The 24,968-nt window shown below is 45.2% G+C and overlaps 1 protein-coding gene across 2 annotated transcripts in view; it reads left to right on the top strand.

Annotated features, from left to right (window-relative positions):
- Nucleotides 1-23,908, top strand: part of CASS4 (Cas scaffold protein family member 4) — a 43,949-nt gene extending 20,041 nt beyond the window's left edge. The window contains exons 1-6 of one of the 2 annotated variants that reach the window (XM_068524287.1): nucleotides 1,694-2,176; nucleotides 6,465-6,566; nucleotides 16,554-16,637; nucleotides 17,886-19,193; nucleotides 20,406-20,483; nucleotides 23,498-23,908. In XM_068524287.1, coding sequence (XP_068380388.1) covers nucleotides 1,694-2,176; nucleotides 6,465-6,566; nucleotides 16,554-16,637; nucleotides 17,886-19,193; nucleotides 20,406-20,483; nucleotides 23,498-23,908 — 2,466 coding nt within the window. Of the gene's footprint in view, nucleotides 1-1,693; nucleotides 2,177-6,464; nucleotides 6,567-16,553; nucleotides 16,638-17,885; nucleotides 19,194-20,405; nucleotides 20,484-23,497 lie in introns of those variants that run through there. The other variant, XM_068524288.1, reaches the window with a different exon arrangement.
- The last annotated feature ends 1,060 nt before the right edge of the window (nucleotides 23,909-24,968 follow it).

The raw sequence follows: 24,968 nt of genomic DNA, 5'->3' as shown, positions 1-24,968 counted from the left end.
GGTATAAAAAGTATAATTAACTAAATTTGATTTTTTTAAAAAGGCAGCAGGAAGGATGAATACCAAAATGATGTAAATAGTTACCTCTGAGTGGTGGGATTGTGGGTAATTTTCATTTTCTTCTTTTTGCTTCTCTACATTTCCTAATTTTTCTGTAATGCATTGATATAATAAGGGAAGGAGGCGATTACTTTAAAACCCACAGAAACAAGTTGCATTCATTTGTTTACAGCAGAAAATTCCAGTAAGAAGGGGTTTTACCATTGCTCTCGTTACAACAGGTGGTTTTTCTTTTTTTGGAGGACTGTGTGGCTTACAGAAAGAGCATGGGTCTGAGAATTAGGAGACTGCCCCGTGGTTTTTTTTTGTTCTGTTTTGTTTGTTTTTTTAATTAATTAATTTATTTATGGCTGCGTTGGGTCCTCGTTTCTGTGCGAGGGCTTTCTCTAGTTGCGGCAAGCGGGGGCCACTCTTCATGGCGGCACGCAGGCCTCTCACTGTCGCGGCTTCTCTTGTTGCGGAGCACAGGCTCCAGACGCGCAGGCTCAGTAGTTGTGGCTCACGGGCCCAGTTGCTCCGCGGCATGTGGGATCTTCCCAGACCAGGGCTCGAACCCGTGTGCCCTGCATTGGCAGGCAGATTCTCAACCACTGCGCCACCAGGGAAGCCCGACTGCCCGTGTTTTGATCCTGGCTGTATAGACTAGTCACTCACCCACTGCGTCTTTGTTTCATTGCACGTGAATAAATGAACATTGATGGAGCCTCGCCTATGCGCCTGGGTCCGTGCTTTATGCTGGGGAGAGAGCAGCAAATCGAGTGAGATCTGGTCCCAGAAGTCCTGGAATTTCCAGGTCCAGTCAGGAGAAAAATAACAACCAGGCAAAGAGCAGTAGAATCATTTTGACACTTTACAGCCAAGCTTTACTGAGCACTTAGCAAATGCCAGGCACTGCTCAATGAGCTTTCTACACTTACCAACCCATTTAATTCTCACAATAACTCCATCAGTTAGATAGTACTATTATTCCCATTTTACAGACAAGGAAACTGAGGCCCAAAGAGAGTAGCTAATTTACTCGAGGGCACACAGCTAGGAAGTCACAGAGTCAGGATTTCAACCCAACTCTGTGCTAGGCTGCCCTCTACCATATAACTAGGGGGGTCATAAATTTTTTTTTTTTTAATTTTATTTATTTATTTATTTATGGCTGTGTTGGGTCTTCGTTTCTGTGCGAGGGCTTTCTCTAGTTGCGGCAAGTGGGGGCCACTCTTCATCGCGGTGTGCGGGCCTCTCACTATCGCGGCCTCTCTTGTTGCGGAGCACAGGCTCCAGATGCGCAGGCTCAGTAATTGTGGCTCACGGGCCTAGTTGCTCCGCGGCATGTGGGATCTTCCCAGACCAGGCCTTGAACCCGTGTCCCCTGCATTGGCAGGCAGATTCTCAACCACTGCACCACCAGGGAAGCCCCGGGGGGTCATAAATTAAATGAGGACCGTGAGAGGGGAGAGACTGGACCTGGTCTCAGGGTGGAAGTAATATTTCCCGGAGGATCTGACATTTCACCTGAGACCACGCCCCACACTCCCCAAGGATGGGTAGAAATAAATCAGGCAAACAGCAGGGACAAGGGCGTCTGGGGTCGAGGAAACAAGATAAATGAGCAGCTGTGACTGGGTGCTAAGCGAGCAGTATGGCTGCAGTGGTCATTGGCGATGATAATGACCGTGAATTCTTTCTCCCCCGCCCCCAGCTGTTCTTGGCCAGGGCACTTTATGACAACCACCCCGACTGTGCCGACGAGCTGGCTTTCTGCCGGGGAGACATCCTGACCATTCTGGAACAAAATGTGCCGGAAAGCGAGGGCTGGTGGAAGTGTTTGCTTCACGGGAGGCAAGGCCTGGCCCCTGCCAACCGCCTTGAAATCCTCGTGGAGGCCCCCGCCGACAGGCCCTGTCCCCCTTTCCTGAGAGGCCCGGAAGATGCTTCCACCAGCTCCCAGGAGACCTATGAAGTGCCCACCCTGCTCAACCCCTCATCTCCAGGCCCTGTGTACGAGCAGATGAAGAGCTGGGTGGAGGGGCCTCCGCCTCCCACAGTCCAAGTCTATGAAGTCCCTGACCCACCTGCCAGCGCCAGAATCGTCTGTGAAAAGACTCTATGCTTTCCAAAACAGGTAAGCCTGTTTCCAGACAGAAAAAATAGGTCAAGGGGTAGGTAGCACCCAGGGGCTTAACTACCCTTGAATCGTGGGTGTCCATCAGGAGATCAGACGTACAAGATGGGAAGCAGATGGTTGGGGTGAGTGGGTGAGCTTGTGTTTGGCACCCACTTTGGTTGTTATTAACACTCTGGGTACCTTGGCGGTTCCTGGCTCGCCAAGACACCCACACTCTGCAGGAAACTAAATGCTTAGTCAAGCTGTGTGTGAAAGCATCTCAACATTCATGGTGGTCTTTTTTTATACTAGGAACACTAGGATGGCTAGTGGTAAATGGAGGGGTTGAATTTCCATGGGTCAAAGGCAAGAAATCACTCATCAGATTTAAAATATGTATTCCTTTCAATCCAGAAACTTTACTTTCAGAATTGCTGCAGAAATATACAAGAAGGCAGAAATAGATCTGGATGAGGAGGCCATAGCCACTATAGCATTATTTGTTATAGGGAAAAATCCAAGATGCCTAAATGTGTATTCATGGGGTATTTGTTACATAAATTTTGGCATAACCCTATGATAAGCTACTATGCAGTTGTGAAAAAAAGATGAAGCAGTCCTATAAGGTATTTTTATAAGTGGGGAGAAAGAACCATTTAAATAAAAACCAACCTAACAAAGAAAAACTCAAAAAAAAAATTGTACGTGTATGTGTGCATTGAAATGAATACACACCAACAGTGGTTACCCTTAGGAAGTGGAACTGGTTAAGCAGAAAGTGAAAGAAGGCATTAAGCAGGGACCTTTATTTTATTCGCTGCTGTGTCCCCAGCATCTGGGACCATGCCTGGCATGGGGTGGGTACTTGATAAATATTTGATGAACAAAGAGACTAGGAAGTTGATTTGTGCGTTATGTAGAGCATGTGTTACATCTGTAATTTTTTCAAATAACAATTTTTAAAAAACAGCAGAAAAGAAGCGCTCAGTAAATGCAGAATGAAACTTTTTTTTTAAAAAAAAGAAGGAAAGGAATTAAAAGAAGAGAAAAATAATGTACTGTTTTTCCCCAAGCCCTGGCCTTCATGGAGTGTTATGAATGTAGAACAGATTTGCATGGTCTTCAGTCACTGCAGGCATTTCCTGCCATCACACACTTTGCTTTCAGCTCAGATGACACATCCCACCCGGCCCCAGCTCTGCATGGAAGTCCCAGCGAGGTCCGTGTCCAGGAAAGGCCACTCCTCCCATGTATGTGCAGGCCCCCACCCCCCAGCCCCCCGAGCAACATCCCACCTACCATGCAGGCCTCCTCCACACTAGCTTCTTCAAACAAACAAGAAGGTGTTGATTCCTTAAGAGATTTTGAGTACTTCAGATTTCCTAGCTCCCCGGGGCTGCCAGGCAGAGAACCAGCTGTTACACAGAACAGCTGCCACTCGTAGGCACTGGCTGCAAACACCAGAAGGAGGCAGCTGAGTCTCCAGCAGCCATCCGTGAGGTGGACCCCCAAGTCACTTTTCGGGAACAACTGGCCCAGGTCTAGGCCTGGCACACTCATCTGAGCAGCTGACTCGGTGCTGGCTTCTCTGAGAACAACAAGTGGCCAGGACTGAAGTTAACTGAGTTGCTTTTCAAAGCCACTAAAAGAAACAAAAAGAATCAAAGACCCCCTAAAAGGACAGCAGCTGCAATGTCCACTGTTCCCCGGGGGTCCCAAACCCCCAGCACAGTGCCAGGCTCCTGCAAGGTGCTCCGTAAACATTTACGGAATGAATGAAACGACCAGATCCAACCTAAGGCTTCACAACCGTAGGCTCACTGTCAACTTCTAGACTGACAATGGTATGAAAGGAGAGATGAGTTTACCATCCTAACTCAGAAAAGGGCCAGGGCATTAGCTGTAACATTTGCCCTTGACATGAAGCGTGGAGCTCTCGCTGGTGCAGGCTGCGGCCGTGGACAGAAGCCACGGCTGCCAAAGGGGAATTTAGAGGCGAGGGACCCCTCACCACTCAAGCAGGTCTTGCTGTGGCCCCAGTGAAACACCTGGGGCACTTTCCTGCCTCTCATTCCTGCTTAAGTTCCCTCCATCGCTGCCCTGTCTATATTTTTGCTCCCTCCCGCCTCCCTTTTTTCTTGCCTTCTCTGTGCTGTGGGGTCTTTTAAAGCAAGAGATGCCATCTGTGGCTTAGAAATCAGGAGTCCAGGTTCACTTGGCTTTTGGGGCAGCCACAGCTATGCTGGGTGATTGGAGACATCCCAGCACCCCTCTGTACTTCTCTTTCTTGCTCTGTATCAAGAGAGGGTGGGGCTCCATCGTTTCTAAGTTCACCTGAAGTTGTATCTTTTGGTGATTCTGAAGAATTTTGCTTCTTCCTCTACTACAAGAAGGAAGGAGCTGGAAGAATGCAAGATGATAATCAGTTAAGAATCTTCTGATTCACAGAAAAGGCAGACATCTTCTCCCCATTCGGGTAACCTAGCGGTGAGCCTTGAGTCTGAGACCGCCGAGAAAATATTACATTCTAAGCAGAAGCGGACATTGGTAAAACCAAGCATGGCCCGCCACTAGCTTTGAGCTGTTTTCCAACGGGCAGTTCACAGGGTTGGCACATGGCCCGGGGGACCCATTTCAGAGATTCCCCGGGTTGAGTATCTCTAGATTAAGGTTGGCCAAAAATTAAAAACCAAGAAGGTGGAAATATGTCACTTGTCTCAAGTTGTCCTAATAAGAGATTCTCCGTCTTTCTAGCTGGAAGAGACCCGTGTAGATTAGAACAACTCTTCGCTTTACAAATGAGGAAGTTGATTCCCAGGGAGGTGAAAGGGCCATCCAAGGTCACACCCTGATGAATACCAGAGACCAAAGTTTCTTTGTTGTGTCTGTCTCTGTCTACACCCCTGGGCTGCCAACACCCAAGGCAGAGCCCTTGGCCTGCCCTTGATCTTGTTCACCTGGCTCTGTGGCTGACGCTACCTATTTTGTCTTATTGAAGTTTAACCTATAGATCCTAGGGGTACAGAGTTCAGTCGCTAGTATCCGGATCTAGAAAAAGAACAAAACTAGCATCCCAGAAGCCCCCTCCCACCTCTCCCAGCCACTTCCCCCCAGGGTAACCACTATCTTGAGCTTTGTTTTACTTTTTATTCCAACTTCCTTAATATAACATGCCAGCCTCTCTTAAAAAAATAATAAAATAAAAGGGCCATACAAAGAAGGTATTTGATTTTGGTTTAAATTCAGAGAGGGTAATCTTTTGTATTTCAAGTAAAAAGGTTAGATTTCCTGATGAAATTGCTTTTAGACCCTCTAGTGCTTGAACTGGAGTTTCCTTCTGTCCTCCAAACCTTTCAAAACCACGTTTCTCAAAACAGTTTCCTTAACTGATTGCCATCTACATTTTCCAAGAAACACTGGGTATTTTTGAACTGACGTCTTTCCACCTAAAATTCCAAACACAGGAAAGTCCCCTTGTAGTCTGTAGGTTGTCTCTTGGGCAAGTGTGACCCACAAAGTCAGCTGCATAAATAAAATGGACCTGTGGTGATTGGAGAGTGGTAGGCAGTGGAACCGCATTTGGACAGGCTCTGCGGTGGGAGAGAGCTCGGTGTGTTCCAATAAGGAGGGGGGTGGGCCGGGAGGAAGGAAGGTGATGGCTGACAACTGGGGACACACCATGCATAGTCCCTGGGGTTGGGCAGGGCATGGGCTGCAAGGAGCTTGGAATTAACCCAGAGCGTAATGGGGAACCCGTGCTGAGTTTGTCCTAGACAGAGCAGCTGAAGACCAGCAGGGACCAAGTCCGGTTTACTAACCTGTAGCAGTGACGGGATCACAGAGCGGAGGATCAGGCAGCACCTGTAAAGCCCCCCCGCCTGCCTCATTCACGGCTGCATCCTCAGCATCATTAGACAAACATTAATAACCCAGCATTCGAATCACAGCCTGGGATCCCTAGAGAACATCAGAATCACCCGGGAAACTTGATGATACTGCAGTTTTTCAGTTTCTCCATCAAGACTCAGAAATTCCGCACAACGGACTCGGAGCCCAGGAATCTGCATTCCAACCTGCTTCCCAGGTGAGGCTGATGCAAGCAGCTATGGGCCAGCACGTGAGGAAGACTGCCCTCCACCATGGACCTCCCCAACAGCGTCCCGCTGTTCCCAGTCTCAGAACGAAGGGCCTCCAGTTAGAGGTGCCCAGAGAACGTCCCAGTGTGTCAGAGCTGCCTTTGCTGTCTCATGACCCGTGGACTCAGCGGTGACGTTTCTTTCCCTCCACTCTTCTTTTTCTCCCCAAGGCCCTCTTCACAATTCCCAGACCTGCTCGGACCTCGTTGCCAGCTCTGCCTTGCCAGGTGTACGATGTGCCTGCCCAGAGCCGGTGCCTCCCAGCCCTAAAGGTGAGCCTCAGCCGTGGCCCTGATCTTCCCACACCTCTCCATTCATCGTGGGGTCTCAGGGTCACGCAGACCCTGCATTTCAGCTTTACCACTGAGATACCTCCTGGAGCATCAGTCCTGATTCCAAAGGACATATCGCCGCTCAGAAACCAGCTGTATGCCCAGGGAACCCAGACCTGCTCAGGAGAACATTACTACTATTTGAATTCTGAATATTTAAAATTCTTTTACTTTTCATTTGTAATAGATACTCTATATCCACGCACACAAACATACACATACACATATCTGCACTTTTTGGTTTTTTTTTCAGTTTCCAAAGCACTTTTATTTTGGCAGGTGTGATCTTAGTTCCCCTGCAGTGGGAGTGCGGAGTCTTTTTTTTTTTTTTTTAAATACATCTTTATTGGAGTATAATTGCTTCACAATACTGTGTTAGTTCTGTTGTACAACAAAGTGAATCAGACACATGCATATATATGTCCCCATATCCCCTCCTTCTAGAGCCTCCCTCCCACCCTCCCTATCCCACCCCTCTAGGTCATTGCAAAGCACCAAGCCGATCTCCCTGTGCTATGCTGCTGCTTCCCACTACCTAACTATTTTACATTCGGTAGTATATATATGTCGATGCTACTCTCACTTCACCCCAGCTTCGCCCTCCCACCCCGTGTCCTCAAGTCCATCCTCTATATCTACATCTTTATTCCTGCCCTGTAACTAGGTTCATCAGTACCATTTTTTTTTTTTTTAGATTCCACATATATGTGTTAGCATACGGTATTTGCTTTTCTCTTTCTGACTTACTTCACTCTGTATGACAGACTCTAGGTCCATCCACCTCACTACAAATAACTCAATTTCGTTTCTTTTTATGGCTGAGTAATATTCCATTGTATATATGTGCCACATCTTCTTTATCCATTCATCTGTCAATGGACATTTAGGTTGGTTCCATGTCCTGGCTATTGTAAATAGTGCTGCAATGAACATTGTGGTACGTGTCTCTTTTTGAATTATGGTTTTCTGAGGGTATATGCCCAGTAGTGGGATTGCTGGGTCGTATGGTAGTTCTATTTTTAGTTTTGTAAGGAACCTCCATACTGGTTTCCATAGTGGCTGTATCAATTTACATTCCCACCAACAGTGCAGGAGGGTACCCTTTTCACCACACTCTTTCCAGCATTTATTGTTTCTAGATTTTTTGATAATGGCCATTTTGACCGGTGTGAGGTGATACCTCATTGTAGTTTTGATTTGCATTTCTCTAATAATTAGTGATGTTGAGAATCTTTCCATGTGTCTCTTGGCCATCTGTATGTCTTCCTCGGTGAAAAGTCTATTTAGGTCTTCCACCCATTTTTTTTTTTTTTTTAATTTTTAGGGAAGGCTCTTTTATTTATTTATTTATTTTTATATTTATTTCTGGCTCTGTTGGGTCTTCGTTTCTGCGCGAGGGCTTCCTCTAGTTGTGGCAAGCGGGGGCCACTCTTCATCGCGGTGCGTGGGCCCCCTCACTATCACGGCCTCTCTTGCTGCAGAGCACAGGCTCCAGACGCGCAGGCTCAGCAGTTGTGGCCCATGGGTCCAGTTGCTCCGCGGCATGTGGAATCTTCCCAGACCAGGGCTCGAACCCGTGTCCCCTGCATCAGCAGGCAGACTCTCAACCACTGCGCCACCAGGGAAGCCCTTCCACCCATTTTTTAACTGGATTGTTTGTCTTTTTGATATTGAGCTCCATGAGCTGTTTGTATATTTTGGAGATTAATCCTTTGTCTGTTGTTTCATTTGCAAATATTTTCTCCCATTCTGAGGGTTGTCTTTTCGTCTTGTTTATGGTTTCCTTTGCTGTGCAAAAGTTTTTAAGTTTAATTAAGTCCCATTTGTTTATTTCTGTTTTTCTTTCTGTGACTCTAGGAGGTGGGTCAAAAAAGATCTTGCTGTGATTTATGTCAAAGAGTGTTTTTCCTATGTTTTCCTCTGAGAGTTTTATAGTGTCTGGTCTTACATTTAAGTCTTTAATCCATTTGGAGTTTATTTTTGTGTGTGGTGTTAGGTAGTGTTCTAATTTCATTCTTTTACACATAGCTATCCAGTTTTCCCAGCACCACTTATTGAAGAGGCTGTCTTTTCTCCATGGTATGTTCTTGCCTCCTTTGTCATAAATTAGGTGCCCATATGTGCGTGGGTTTATCTCTGGGCATTCTATCTTGTACCATTGATCTATATTTCTGTTTTGTGCCAGTACTGTACTGTCTTGATTACTGTAGCTTTGTGGTATAGTTTGAGGTCGGGGAGCCTGATCCCTCCAACTACGTTTTTCTTTCTCAAGATGGCCTTGGCTATTTGGGGTCTTTTGTGTTTCCACACGAATTGTAAAATTTTTTGTTCTAATTCTGTGAAGAATGCCATTGGTAGTTTGATACATTGCATTGAATCTGTAGATTGCTTTGGGTAGTATAGTCATTTTCACAATATTGATTCCTCCAATCCAAAAACATAGTATATTTCTCTATCTGTTTATGTCATCTTTGATTTCATTCATCAGTGTTGTTTTTTTTTTTAATTTATTTATTTTTGGCTGTGTTGGGTCTTCGTTGCTGCATGCGGGCTTCTCATTGCAGTGGCTTTTCTTGTTGCGTAGCACGGGCCCTAGAGTGCGCGGGCTTCAGTAATTGTGGCATGCGGGCTCAGTAGTTGTGGCTCGCAGGCTCTAGAGCACAGACTCAGTAGTTGTGGCGCACGGGCTTAGTTGCTCCGCGGCATGTGGGATCTTCCCAGACCAAGGATTGAACCTGGGTCCCCTGCGTTGGCAGGCGGATTCTTAACCACTGTGCCACCAGGGAAGCCCCTCATCAGTGTTTTATAGGTTTCTGAGTACAAGTCTTTCGCCTCCTTAGGCAGGTTTATTCCTAGGTATTTTATTCTTTTTGTTGCAATGGTAAATGGGAGTGTTTCTTTAATTTCTCTTTCTGATTTTTCATTGTTGGTGTATAGGAATGCCAGAGATTTCTGTGCATTAATTTTGTATCCTGCAACCTTACCAAATTCATTGATTAGTTCTAGTAGTTTTCTGGTGGCATCTTTAGGATTTTCTATGTATAGTGTCATGTCATCTGCAAATAGTGACAATTTTACTTCTTCTTTTCCAATTTGTATTCCTTTTATTTCTTTTTCTTCTCTGATTGCTGTGGCTAGGACTTCCAAAACTATGTTGAATAAGAGTGGCAAGAGTGGACATCCTTGTCTTTTTCCTGATCTTAGTGGAAATGCTTTCAGTTTTTCACCTTTGAGTATGATGCTTGCTGTGGGTTTGTCATATATGGCCTTTATTATGTTGAGATAGGTTCCCTCTATGCCCATTTTCTGGAGAGTTTTTATCATGAATGGGTGTTGAATTTTTTTCAAAAGCTTTTTCTGCATCTATTGAGATGATCATATGGTTTCTATCCCTTAATTTGTTAATGTGGTGTATCACATCGATTGATTTGCGTTATTGAAGAATCCTTGCATCCCTGGGATAAATCCCACTTGATCATGGTGTATGATCCTTTTACTGTTTTGTTGGATTCTGTTTGCTAGTATTTTGTTCAGGATTTTTGCATCTATGTTCATCAGTGATATTGGTCTATAATTTTCTTTTTTTGTGATATCTTTTTCTGCTTTTGATATCAGGGTGATGTTGGCTTCATAGAATGAATTTGGGAGTGTTTCTCTCTCTGCAATTTTTTGGAAGAGTTTGAGAAGGATCGGTATTAGCTCTTCTCTAAATGGTTGATAGAATTCACTTGTGAAGCCATCTGGTCCAGGACTTTTGTTTGTTGGAAGATTTTTAATTACGGTTCCAATTTCATTGCTTGTGATTGGTCTGTTCATATTTTCTGTTTCTTCCTGGTTCGGTCTTGGAAGGTTATACCTTTCTAAGAATTTGTCCATTTCTTCCAGGTTGTCCATTTTATTGGCAGAGAGTTGATTGTAGTAGTCTCTTAGGATACTTTGTATTTCTGCGGTGTCCGTTGTAACTTCTCCTTTTTCATTTCTAATTTTATTGATTTGTGTCCTCTCGCTTTTTTTCTTGATGAGTCTGGCTAAGGGTTTATCAATTTTGTTTATCTTCTCAAAGAACAAGCTTTTAGTTTTATTGATCTTTGCTAGTGTTTTCTTCATTTCTATTTCATTTATTTCCTCTCTGAGCTTTACAATTTCTTTCCTTCTACTGACTTTGGGTTTTCTTTGTTCTTCTTTCTCTAGTTGTTTTAAGTGTAGGGTTAGATTGTTTATTTGAGATTTTTCTTGTTTCTTGAGGTGAGGTTGAATTGCTATAAACTTCCCTCTTAGAACTGCTTTTGCTGCGTCCCATAGGTTTTGGGTCATTGTGTTTTTGTTGTCATTTGTTTCTATGTATTTTTTAATTTCTTCTTTGATTTCTTCAGTGACCTCTTGGTTATTTAGTAGTACACTGTTTAGCCTCCATGTATTTGTGTTTTTTATAGTTTTTTTTCCTGTAATTGATTTCCAATCTCATAGCGTTGTGTTCAGAAAAGATGCTTGATACAATTTCAATTTTCTTAAATTTTCCGAGGCTTGATTTGTGACCCAAGATGTGATCTATCCTGGAGAATGTTGCATGTGCACTTGAGAAGAAAGTGTATTCTGCCACTTTTGGGTGTTCTATAAATATCAATTAAATCTATCAGGTCTATTGTGTCATTTAAAGCTTGTGTTTTGTTATTTATTTTCTGTTTGGATGATCGGTCCATTGGTGTAAGTGGGGTGTTAAAGTTTCCTACTCTTATTGTGTTACTGTCAAATTCTCCCTTCATGGTTGTTAGCATTTGCCTTATGTACTGAGGTGCTCCTTTGTTGGGTGCATAAACATTTATAATTGTTATATCTTCTTCTTGGATTGATCCCTTGATGTAGTGTCTCTCCTTATCTCTTGTAACAGTCTTTATTTTAAAGTCTATTTTATCTGATATGATTATTGCTACTCCAGGTTTCTTTTGATTTCCATTTGCATGGAATATCTTTTTCCATTCCTTCACTTTCAGTCTGTATGTGTCCCTAGGTCTGAAGTGAGTCTCTTGTAGGCAGCGTATAGATGGGTCTTGTTTTGGTATCCATTCAGCCAGTCTGTGTCTTTTGGTTGGAGCATTTAATCCATTTACATTCAAGGTTATTATCAATATGTATGTTCCTATTACCATTTTCTTAATTGTTTTGGGTTTGTTTTTGTGGGTCTTTTTCTTCTCTTGTGTTTCCTGCCTGGAGAAGTTTCTTTAGCATTTGTTGTAAAGCTGTTTTTGTGGTGCTGAATTCTCTTAGCTTCTGCTTGTCTGAAAAGCTTTTGATTTCTCCATCGAATCTGAATGAGATCCTTGCTGGGTAGAGTAATCTTGGTTGTAGGTTTTTCTCTTTCATTACTTTAAGTATATCCTGCCACTCCCTTCTGACCTGCAGAGTTTCTGCTGAAAAATCAGCTGATAACCTTATGGGGATTCCTTTGTGTGTTATTTTTTGTTTTTCCCTTGCTGCTTTTAATGTTTTTTCTTTGAATTTAACATTTGTTAGTTTGATTAATATGTGTCTTGGTCTGTTTCTCCTAGGGTTTATCCTGTATGGGACTCTCTGTGCTTCCTGGACTTGGGTGACTATTTCATTTCCCATGTTAGGGAAGTTTTCCACTATAATCTCTTCAAATATTTTCTCAGCCTTTTTCTTTTTCTCTTCTTTTTCTGGGTCCCCTATAATCTGAATGTTGGTGTGTTTAGTGTCGTCCCAGAGGTCTCTGGGATTGTCTTCAATTCTTTTCATTCTTTTTTCTTTATGCCGCTCCTCGGCAGTTATTTCCACCATTTTGTCTTCCAGCTCACTTATTTGTTCTTCTGCCTCCGTTATCCTGTTATTGATTCCTTCTAGTGTATTTTTCATTTCAGTTATTGTGTTGTTCATCTCTGTTTGTTCTTTAGTTCTTCTAGATCTTTGTTAAACATTTCTTGTATTTTCTCAATCCATGCCTCCATTCTATTTCCAAGATTCTGAATCATCTTTACTATCATTACTCTGAATTCTTTTTCAGGTAGATTGCCTATTTTCTCTTCATTTATTTGGTCTTGTAGGTTTTTACATTGTTCCTTCATCTGTGACATATTTTTTTGCCGTCTCATTTAAAAAAATTTTTTTTTTATTTTTTAGGAGTGGGATTGTGTTCCTTTCTTACTGGTTGTTTGGCCTGAGGCTTCCAACACTGGAGTTTGTAGGCTGTTGGGTAGAGCTGGGTCTTGGTGCTGAGATGAGGACCTCCGTGAGACTTTACTCCGATGAATATTTCCTGGGGTCTGAGGTTCTCTGTTAGTCCAGTGGTTCGGACTTGGAGCTGCCACCACAGGAGCTCTGCCCCACCCCCAGTTCGTGAATCAAGATCCCACAAGCCACATGGGGTGACAAAAAAAAAAAAAAACAATAACATAGTAAAAAATAAAATTAGACTAGGAAACTAACAGATGTGTTAGAAAGAACATAAAAATAAAAATATACATGAATCAGCAACTGGAAGGTACATCAGTACCACAATAGTAAAAAAGAGGAGGAGGGAAAAGAAAAAAGAAAAAAAAGGAAAGGAAAAAAGAAAAAAAAGGGGGGGAGAAGGCCTTGGCTGTGGAGGGCAGGGCCTAAGCAAGGGTGGTTTGGGGTGGTGGGCGGGGCCTATGCTCAGGACCCACAGGGCTGGAAAAGGCCCTGAGGGCTGTGGGGGGTGGGGCTTAGGCTCAAGGAACAGAAGGGGCCCAGGCGTGCCCCCCACCCCTGGTCTCAGAGGGCAGGGGACCTCACCTGGGAGCCCAGCAGACTTCCTGGGCTCGAGTAGGCGGGACAATCGCCCTCCGCTCCTCTCCCTCTCCTCCTGGAGGGCCCCTCCTGCCTGCCTCTCCTGATCTCCCCGGCCTCCCTCCTCTGCCCCCAGGACCCATGTGGCCTGGAGGGGGCTTTGGTGGGGGGCTACCAGCCTGGGAGCTCAGCAGGCTCCCCAGCCCCAGTGGGCGGGGCAGTCGCCGTTCACTCCCCTCCCGCTCTTCCTGGAGAGTCCCTCCCGCCTGCCTCTCCTGATCTTCCCGGCCTCAGGGGCACCAATCCTGTCTGGCCCCCATTTCTTCTCCCACCTCAGTCCCCCCATGTCCTACCAGTTCACTTGGGGGTTCCTCCCGTCTCCTTGGGCGTCAGGGTCCCACACCAGCAGCCGGCAGGCGCCCTAGTTGTGGGGAGACGCTAACTTGGTGTCTTCCCGCACTGCCATCTTGACTCCGCCCCCCTGCACTTTTTAAAAGTAATAATATCATGAAGGATATGCATCTTTTTTTTTGTTTTTTGGCTGCATTGGGTCTTCGTTGCTGCGCACAGGCCTCCTCTAATTGCGGTGAGCGGGGGCTTCTCTTGTTGCGGAGCATGGGCTCCAGGCATGTGGACTTCAGTAGTTGCAGCACGCGGGCTCATTAGTTGCGGCACACGTGCCCTAGAGTGTGTGGGCTTCAGTAGTTGTGGCACAGGGGCTTAGCTGCTCCGTGGCATGTGGGATCTTCTTGGACCAGGGCTCGAACCCGTGTCCCCTGCACTGGCGGGTGGATTCTTAGCCATTGTGCCATCAGGGAAGTCCCACATCACAGTCTTAACATTATCATTGGTTATCTTAACATTGATTATCTCTGGGGGAGGAAATTTTAGGTTTGGGGGTTTTTTTAAACTTATTTGAATGTTACTGGTACATCACTTCTGTAAGCCATGCTTCGTGTAATCAGAAAACAACTTCACTCACTTCTTAGCCCATCAAAATTGCCCCGTGGCTGTGTTCTCCCCTGCCCATCAATGCACATGGAATGGCGTGGGTTTCCTGGAACCACACCCAGAGGCGCTGATGTTTGAGGTCTGGGTGGGCCCTGGGCAGCAGTAATGTTAGAGCTCCGAGATGGTTCTGGAGCACAGCCAGGGCTAAAGGCCACAGGTCTAGTCTAAATAAAAATTCAGGCCTGCTCTCTAACTTCCTGGTCACTCACAGGTAATAAGAAGTCTCAATGGAGAAATTTAATGTTCAATGCAGGCAATACCCAAAGTTCCTACTACATTTAAAGCGAAAGCTCCTGCTCTCTCAGCATGTTTGCAGGGCCTGGGCTCCTGCTGCAGGGACGGAGGGCTGGCTGGATTCTCTGCTAGTTCCCTACCTCGGGTTCCTTCTCACCGGGTGACCTCAGGCTCCTGCGGGGCTGAGGGGAAGCAGCGGGGGAGGGCAGAGGTGGAAAGGTCCCGCATGCCTGGTTATGTGGGAGGGATGTCGCAGTGTTACCCCATGGAGGTAGTGAGCACTGCAGGCTATTCTTTCTCTTCGGGGACATTTCTGCAAGTGCCAACCCCTCCCCGCCTCCCCCGATTGCCGGGTATCTCTCTCTCTCTCTCTCTCTCTTTTTTTTTGGCTGCGTGGCTTGTGAGATCTTAGTTCCCAACCAGGGATTGAACCTGGGCTCTCAGCAGTGAGAGTCTGGAGTCCTAATCACTGGACCACCAGGGAAGTCCCATGCTGGGTATCTCTTACCTGCAAGTTGCACAGGGTGGGCAGATGCTTCTCCTCCGACCGGTGGCTGAAGGTTCCTCCCTGAGCTCCAGGCAGCCGGTCGTCTCCAGCCTCACCCTCCTGAGATGCTCTCACTCTCTCGGCCTGGACCCTGTTCCAGTTCCCATGCAGCCCACGTCTGGTCCACAGAGAACGCACGGGCTCCCTCAGCCGCAATGGACCCCAGGGCCAGGACAGGGGGGCAGGCGGGGAATGGAGAATGGGGCACTTTCTCCCCTAAAGTTTTAAACACAGACACATTCGCAAGACTCACTTCACTTGCCTCACCCTCGTCCCGGCCCTGTGGATCATTTCTTTATTCAAAATGTTGATATTTTGTTCATCACGATTTTTTTCACATCAATTGCGATTTTAAAGTATATTGCATTAAAATATTATTTACCTTAGACACTGAGTTTGTTGGTGCACCTTTAAATGTTACGCCAAGGCAGGGGCTTCCCTTTGCTCCCCCTGGTCCCCGCCCTGAGAACAGACCCCCTCAGCCCAGCCACCGCCCTGTGCTTTGTCAGAAGATTCTCACCTTTAACTTTTCTCAAGCAGAGTTAGACACTGTGCACTATGACCCCAAGCTCAGGTGGCACAGCTTAAATCTCGGAAGGTCCCGTGGGGTACTTTCCACTTTGCTTGAAGAGAGTGAAAAGCATGCTTTCCTCCCCCCACTGAGAAGGGGACAGCAGGACACTCACAGCCCAACTCGCTCCAAAGAAACCCCCTCCCCAAATTCCAGCTTTTTCTCTCTTTCTTTGCAAAACCTGTTTTGGTGCTCTCTCACCTCGCTTTGGAATATGGAACCTATTTTTCTTATCCTAAAATATGTATTTCCTAATTGTTGCACCAAAAAAAAGCCTATTATCTGTAGAGGCGCCATGTCTTTTGCTCATTACTGGGTGTATATACGTCATACGGTCCAGTGTCTAGTCGTTAGTAGGCACTCAGTAAATATTTGCAGGATGAATACATGAGTTACAAGCACAGGAAAATTTCTACTGAGAAAAACAAGAAAGGTAAAAGACATAGTAAGTCCCAATCTTATATTTATTCTTCTTCAATTCAATCTTAAGGTGAACTAACAGGAGGAAATGAACTACCGTTTTTAACTGCAACTGCAGCTAATTCTCTCTGTAGTTTGTCCCCACTTTCAATCGAGAAGTCGCCTTTTCTAAAGCACAGAGTCCATTGTTGAAAATATACCCAGTAGAGCACACACTTCCACCATAAAAGCATCATGACTGAAATCCCCCAGGTCTTCAGTGATTTGTGTTTTCATTTGGAAAAAAAAAAAAAAGAAACACTGGAGTGGAGAGAGTTTGTGATGTGCAGCCATCAGGAGGGAAAAATTCAAGTTGTCCTTCTTTGTGGTCTTTCCCCAGGAGCCAGGGAAGCAGCAACAGCTATATGACATCCCCCCCAGACCCCAAAAAGCAGCACTTGGTCCCCCTGCCAGCCAACCAAACGTAAGTATGACGGGCGCTGAGATCCGATGCTGTGCAAACCTGAACGGCCTCTGGGAAATGTTGTTTGCTTGGTCAAAATTAGGAATGCAAATCCCTCATAGCAGAACTTACTTTACTGGAGGCAAAACTTGTAACTGCAATGGTGTTCAGGAACAGAACAAGCTATGTGGTTTAGATACATCCTTTGACTTCCATATGCCTCCGTTTCTTATCACAAACTTATGTAAGAATTGACATAATCCCTGCAAAGGACCTAGTACAGCGCTTGGCACAGAGCAAGAGCTCAGTAGACTTTATTTTATTTTATTTTATTTATTTATTTTAATTTATTAATTAATTAATTTATTTATGGCTGCGTTGGGTCTTTATTGCTGCGGGCAGGCTTTCTCTAATTGTGCTGAGCGGGGGCTACTCTTCGCTGCGGTGAGCGGGCTTCTCACTGCGGTGGCTTCTCTTGTTGTGGAGCACGGGCTCTAGGTGCGCGGGCTTCAGTAGTTGTGGCTCACCGGCTCTAGAGCGCAGGCTCAGTAGTTGTGGCGCACGGGCTTCGTTGCTCCGCGGCATGTGGGATCTTCCCGGACCAGGGCTCAAACCTGTGTCCCCTGCATTGGCAGGCGAATTCTTAACCACTGCGCCACCAGGGAAGTCCCATGAGCTCAGTAGACTTTAGATAAATGCTTCTTCTTATTGTATACCTTGGAGACATGTTGCATCAAGGTAGGTTTTTATTTGTATAAAGGGGAGGTGCCTTAATTTGAAATCTGTAATCCATGTTCATCGTTGGATTCTGTCACATGTATAAATAAATATACCTGTGCCCAAGGTGGCAACTCAGCAGTGTCACGAGGGATGCATAGGAGTTTGTTAGACGGAAAGCAAGGGGTTGGGAGGACATTTAGAGCAGAGGAACCAGTTTGGGCAAAGTTAAATATAGTGGTTCAAGAGAGCATTCTGTGTTCAGGGGAAGGTAAACAGCAAGAGTAGCTGGACCTTTAAGGAGGGTGGTGGCAGAAGCAGAGAGCAAGGAGGCTCAAAAGGAGGTTGGAGCCCGACTGTGAAGGGCTTGAGTGATAACAGCAGCGGGGAGCCACAGAAGAAGCTTGAGTAGGGGAGTGTCGATCCGATTTTTAAGAAGCACAGTGCCCAGCACTTGGTGGGTTCTCAGTATAATACACATGTGTCACCTGCGTCGCTCATACTGTCTTCTTATTGCTCCTAAACTGGGTGACTTTGTGTGGTTTTTCACAGGGGCAGAGGGTTCCCCTGATGTCAAGCATTGCCTTAAGGAGAGGCAGCTGCAACACGCTCCCAAGCCCTCAGAAATCCGAATGGATTTATGACACGCCAGTGTCTCCGGAAAAGGCTGATGTAAGAAACGCATCTCTAAGCAGCTTTGTGGAAAACTCGGGGCACCGTGCTCTCCCCAGGTACATGTCCGGTTTTCACAGCCCTCAGAACAGCAGAGCAACGACCCTCAGTCCACACCCGCGGAAAAATGTGCCCATGCAGAAAAAACTCAGCCTTCCAGAGATTCCTTCTTATAGCTTTCCACCACCCAGGGTTGCATTCCCTTTGGATGAAGGTGCCAGCTACCAGGTCCCTTCAAGCTTTCTGATCTCCCGAGTGGAAGAGCAGAACACCAAGCTGAACATTTACGACGTCCCTAAAGCGACGCCAAGTGTCCCCCAGGCTGGGAAAGAGCTGGCAAAAGCCGATGGGCCTTCAGAGAATTCCATGGACCATAATTCCTCGTGGTTCTCCGGACGGGCAACATCGCTGTCTCCCGAACCAGACGGCTTATCCGTTTCCAGCTCTGGCAGCAGAGCCAGCGTCCTTTCCTCCTCCTCCTCCACGTCCAGCCACTCTTCTAGCTCCTTCTCGGAGGAGTCAGCCAGAGAGCTCCCCTTGGACCCGGACTTGGCCAAAGAGACAGCCACAGCTCTGCAGCACAAGGTGGACCGCTCTGTCGCGGGCCTGATGCTCTTCGTCAGCAGGCGGTGGAGGTTCAGAGACTACCTGGAGGCCAATATCCACGCGATCCGCAGGGCTGCCGACTGCATAGAGGAATCCTTGAGAGAATTTCTGGATTTCGCCTGCGGCGTCCGTGCGACCGCCTGTAACCTCACCGACAGTAAACTTCAGGCCAAAATTAGGGATCAGCTACAGACAATCTCCAACTCCTACCAAATCCTGCTTGAAACAAAGGAAAGTCTGGAGAGCTGCGATTGGTCCCTGGAAGTCCTTGTGACCAACAAAGTCCAAAACAGCCTGGATGACCTGGAGAGGTTTGTCCTGACGGCGAGGATGGTTCCAGAAGACATCAAGAGGTTCGCCTCCCTCGTCATTGCCAATGGGAGGCTCCTTTTCAAGCCGAACTGTGAAAAGGACGACCCCGCGCAATTGACCCCAAATGCAGAATTTAAGCTTGCAAAATCCGTCCAGCTTCCCCAAAAGGAGATTGAATCATACCAAAGGAATGCTCCTTTTCAGAAAGAAAGGGAAAGCGAACACCCTACTGAACTATTAAAGAAAAATAGGACAAATGTTTGTGAACAGGTGAGTTCAGAGTGGTATACTATAAGGGGACTTTCCATTTTTATCTGGACTGGTCACCAGTAAGTTAGATGATGAGAATCTGTTTTATCGTCTTTGGGGAGACAAGGGTTCCATTTTCCAGAAAATAAAATTCATGGAAGTAAAATTCTAGATGAGCTCTTAGTAAGAAGTAAGATACGTATCTTAATATTAAGGCAGACAGGATGTCTTCTGGAAATTTGGGGTTTCGGGCTTACCTCTGATGCTAGGATTAGAAAGGATTTTGAAAACCTTGTGAAACCTGTTCTTTGAACAAAATTTTTCATCTCACCATCAAGTTTCTTTGCATTTTTGAAAGTTATAAATTTAGTCATTGTCAGTGTGTTTCTTAGAAACAGAAGAGGAACTGTAAACACTCTTCCAAATTGTGCATGGTCCTAGCAGCCTCCAGACTCCAGTTACTCTTAGGAATACTTTGCTCCATGAGTCTAGATACTATAGAAAGAGACCTTTAGTTCAAGAATTGCAAGTTGCAGGGCTTCCCTGGTGGCGCAGTGGTTAAGAATCAGCCTGCCAGTGCAGGAGACACGGGTTCGAGCCCTGGTCTGGGAAGATCCCACATGCCTCAGAGCAACTAAGTCCGTGCGCCACAACTACTGAGCCTGCGCTCTAGAGCCCACGAGCCACAACTACTGAGCCTGCCCTCTAGAGCCCACGCACCAAGAGCCCGTGCTTCGCAACAAGCCACTGCAATGAGAAGCCTGTGCACTGCAATGAAGAGTAGCCCCCCACTCGCCGCAACTAGAGAAAGCCCGCGTGTGGCAAGGAAGACCCAACGCAGCCAAAAAAAAAAAAAGAATTGCAAGTTGCAAGAAATGCAGCAGGTAACCTGGGGCCTGTGTCAGGGAGATAACTCGGTGCTTTCAGCCCCAGTCTTGGTTTTCTGCTGACATGCCTGGAGGTGCAAGAGCTTTAACACACTCTAGAGAAGCTGGAAATTTGGATATTTTTCATTTCCCAATAAAATTGTGTGTCATTATATTAGACCATGTTGGTAGGCAAAATTCAGCCCTCGGGCTGCTGAAGTCTCCTTTGTTGGAAAAAGTCATCACTAGGTAGAACCATCAACAAGAACATGAAGAGGAATGCTCAAGTTTTAAAGTGGACTTAAACAGCTATATAATAGTATAAAGACCATTCTAGTTGGTAACTCGAAGGGATTTTATGTTTCAGGAGTTGCCTAGCCTAGAAGAGAAAGAAAAACCCATCTTGGAACAAAGGTTGGATGAAAACAAAGACTTAGAAACACAGGTAAGCGGCGATGGTGACTCTTCAATACTTCTGATTGACGGATAGGCTTTATCCCCAGAGATGTTTCCTGCTGTGAATAATTCAGCATTACAGCCCTGACCCACATGGGAGGAGACTTGGTTTTGTGACAGTTCTTCCTTTTTTGCAGTAGAAGGAACCCTGGAGATGAGCAAGTCCAATGAGCCCCAAAATGTGGATCATGGTCCTTTAACCATCAGTGAAATAATTCTAGGTGCTCTGCAGGTTTATCACAGGAGATACTGACATGGCATGAAGTCACACGGACTCACATTCTTGTTGACATTTTTCCCCCTTTGGCTTAAACAATAGAAATTTATTTTCTCACAGTTCTGGAGGCTAGAAATCCAAGATCAGGGTTCGTTTCTTCTGACGTGTCTTTCCTTGGCTTGTACATGGTTGTCTTCTCCCTGTGTCTTCACTTGATCTTCCCTCTGTGCGTGTATCTGTTTGACATTCCCTTTTAATATTTCTGATTACAACAGAAAAACCATTTTGGTTTGGGGCCTGTGTATCTTCAACACCTCTTTTGACATTTGATATTCTTCCTTTTTTTTTTTTAAATCAAAAATGTTATCATTGTACTTATTTTTCATTGGTTACCTCCTATTAGTGGCAAATGATAGTAGTTTTCCATTTACAAATTTTAAAAGTTTTAACTTAAGTAAAAACAGCTGATCACTTAAAGACAAAGATGAAGCTGATTGAAGTTAAGAGGAAGGTAGAAAGGGCATAATGTGTGAAGGTTTTCTTTGAATAACTGAAGCCTGGGAACCAGTGAACCCATTCAACTTCCTGGCTGATGTGGGGGTGGGGAGGGCAGCGTGGGAGAGAAGGGACAGAGATATCCAATGATGTGGAAAAGATTGTTTGCCTTCTCAGAGGCCAACTAAGGTAATAACCCAGGCGTCCTGATGCTTCGTTCTGCAAACCCCAAACCCAAAACTTGGGGCCTGTCAGATTACTAAAAGTCATGCTATTTTGTTCAACATGAAGTATGCCTTGGACCAGTGGTTCTAAAACCTGAGAGTGTGTCATAGTTTCCTATAGGGCTTGTTAAAACCCAGAGGGCTGGACCCCACCCCAGCGTTTCTGATTCAGTAGGTCTAGGGAAGGGCCTGAGAATTTTCTTTTCTAACAAGTTCCCAGGTGCTGGAGGTCCAAGGATCACCCTTGGAAAAACCCTGCTTTAGACTGACTGCTTCTCAGTGGGGGTGGCAGGAGGACCACTGACCATCAGGTGGACAGTTCTTCATTGCGTGGGATGGACTGTTCAGCATCCCTAGCCCCCTGTCCACTGGTAGCCTGTAGTGTTCCCTGGTCAACGTGACAACCAAAAATACCTCCAGAGATTTCCAACAGCCCAGAATAAAAATCATAGTACATTTTTGTTTACCTACAGGTAATACTCCCAAGCTAAGATGCCAGCATTCCAATGTCCAGATGATTGCTCCTCATTTCTAGCCTCTGATGCATTCTTCTCATGCTCCCTGCCCCCTGAGAGTCCATCTCAACCAACACCCCAGTCTTTTCTTCCCTTTACCTGTCTATCTTAATCTGCTTGTGCTGCTACAACAAAGTACCATAGGCTGGGTGGCTTATAAACAACAGAAATTTATTTCTCACGGTCCTAGAGGCTAGGAATCCAAGATCAGGGTGCTAGCAGGGTCAGATTCTGGTGAGGGCCCTCTTCCAGGCTGCAGACTGCCCACTTCTCATTGTGTCCTCACCTGGCAGAGAGCAGAGGGTGGAAGCAAGCTCTCGGGCAACTCTTGTAAGAGCACTAACCCCATTCCTGGGGGCCCCACCCACATGACCTTATCTAATGGTGGTCACCTCCCAAAGGTCCCATCTCCCAATAACTTCACACTGAGGGGTAGAGTTTCATGATATGAATTTTGGGAAGACAGTCAGACTATAACACTGTCTGAGTGCTTCTGAGCTGGGCATTTTAAGATCGTACATTGATAAGAGTGCACAGTTTAATAGAAAGAATGAGAGTTTCAGACTTGCTGACTAGGCTAAGAGCTCCAGATCTTTATTTTGCTAATATAGTGACCCTAGGCAGCCTCTTCTCTTCCGGAAGCCTCAGTCTCCTCACCTATAACCTAACAAAGGGGCTTTTTTTTTTCAAACTTTTTATTTTATATTAGAGTATAGTTGATTAACAATGTTGTGTTAGTTTCAGGTGTACACAAAGTGATTCAGTTAGACATATACATGTATCTATTCTTTTTCAAATTCTTTTCCCATTTAGGTTGTTATATAATATTGAGCAGAGTTCCCCGTGCTGTACAGTAGGTCCTTGTTGGTTATCCAATTTAAATATAGCAGTGTGTTTGATTGTTACCTGGAATAGGATTTCCACTAAGTTTGATGCTGAGAATCTTTCAGCAGTGAATAGGCTTTGGTTCCACATTCCAGAAAATAAAATTCACGAAAGTAAAATTCTAAATAAAACTTTAATTAGCAAGTAAGATAAATATTTTAATCTTAAAGCAGATAAGTCAGTATATTTTTATTTCTTCTGGAAATTTGGGGGATTCAGATTTACCTCTGATACTGGAACTAGGAAGGGTTTTTAAAATGCTTTAAAACCTGTTCTTTAAGTAAGTTTTTAAATCTCACCATCAAGTTTTCTGCATTTTTTTTTAAGGTTATAAATTTAGTCATTGCCAACGAGTTTCTTAGAATGGGTTTCTAACAGTTTGTTGAGAGGATTGCATACGATTTTATATGTATCTAATATGAATGATTTTATATATATAATGCAATATATAAAATTATATACCTGAGAGATAATTTATATGTAACAGTGCTTTGAAAACCTTAACATTAATTTATTAGGCAAATGTTATACTGTGGGGCTTCCCAAACAAAACTGTACTTTTTCTTACAAAACGTCTAGCAAATTGAGCAAAAACAGGAAAAGAGAGACAACCACAGCCTGTCGATCGACTCTCTCTCTTATCCATCGTTTCCTTTACCTTCTCTAGAATCCTAGCTCCCTTAGCACCCGACCTGTGAGTCAGCAGAACCCTGAGAAGAAAATCCGCCTCTCTGAACACTGCCGCCTCTATTTCGGGGCGCTCTTCAAAGCCATCGGCGTGTTGAACAGCAGTCTCGGCAACAGCCAGCCCCCCGAGATCTTCATCACGCAGAGCAAGCTGGTCATCATGGTCGGGCAGAAGCTGGTGGACACGCTGTGCCAGGAGACCCAGGAGAAGGACGTGCGCAACGAGATCTTGCGTGGCAGCAGCCGCCTCTGCAGCCTGCTCAAGGACCTGGCGCTGGCCACCAAGCACGCCGTACTCCAGCATCCCAGCCCCGCCGCCCTGGGGCACCTCCAGGCCGAGGCCAAGAAGCTGGAGCGGCACACGCAACAATTCAGGGGGACGTTGGAATGAGCCTCCTTCCTCCCTCCTTCTCCCTGTTAACCTCTTCGCTTCAGCTTCACACCCACAGCCTGTGCAAGTCTGTGCTCTGGGAAAAGCCAGCCTGGGGATACACCAAGGGGTGGCAACAGCCGTGGTGCCCAAACCCGGTATTACCAAGTGGCTGAGCAACCCCAGGACATTGGCTTATCCCACAGAGAGTCAGGGAAGAGAATCAGGTGTGAACTAAGGACCTAAGTTTTTAGCCTATCATGTAGGGCCAGTGTGTGAAATGAAGTTATAGAAATCAGTTTTTATATTGGCTAACTGTGTGCCTGTTTTAAACTCATTCATTCAGTACTTACTTCTTGGGTACCTATTATATGTCAAATTCTAGGTGCTGGGCATATAGCACTGAATCAGACTGAGGCTTTGCCCTCAAGGAGCTTACAATCGAATGGGGAGACAGACAAGTGATGAAGAAATACATACACAATGTATTAGGTGCTAGGGAGAAAATAAGTAGGAGAAGCGGCGAGAGATTATTTTCAAACGATTAATTTCTGTTGCATCTGCTAGAAAATGTAATAAGTTTTTCATTTTGGATTAAACTAATTCTGTGAGATTGGTACAAATTATGTATCTGCATCTTACACCAAAAAAAAAAAAAAATATATATATATATATTGCTATTTTATCTGAACCTAGTAAAACAGGCATGTTATAAGTAGCAGTAAATTTGCAACATAACATGTTCTGTTGGGTTCCCTATTAATTTATTTTGTACATTATAGGTTCTGTGTTGATAAATTCAGTATGTTGGATCATAAAAGGTTTATACCTCAGCGGTCTCAAATGTGTTACCATTTATAATATTATGTAAATACAGTCATGAATTGCAACATCCTTTGTAGCAATCTTTTCTTTGGAAAAGTCTTTGATCCGTGTCACTTGGGTTCTGGTACCAAAGCAACATGTTTACTTGTGTCATTTAAACGCTTCTCCCCAAAGTGTTCAAGGAGCTACAGAAGAGGCCAAGTTTGCATGCGCAAGGCTAGCTCAGGAAAAGCAAAGCCAGGAAGTGTGGTATAAA

The sequence above is a fragment of the Eschrichtius robustus genome, chromosome 16, assembly GCF_028021215.1.
Source record: "Eschrichtius robustus isolate mEscRob2 chromosome 16, mEscRob2.pri, whole genome shotgun sequence".
Taxonomy (NCBI): domain Eukaryota; kingdom Metazoa; phylum Chordata; class Mammalia; order Artiodactyla; family Eschrichtiidae; genus Eschrichtius; species Eschrichtius robustus.
The sequence above is the reverse complement of the archived record's forward strand: the minus strand, read 5'-3'. Positions and strand labels throughout refer to the sequence as shown.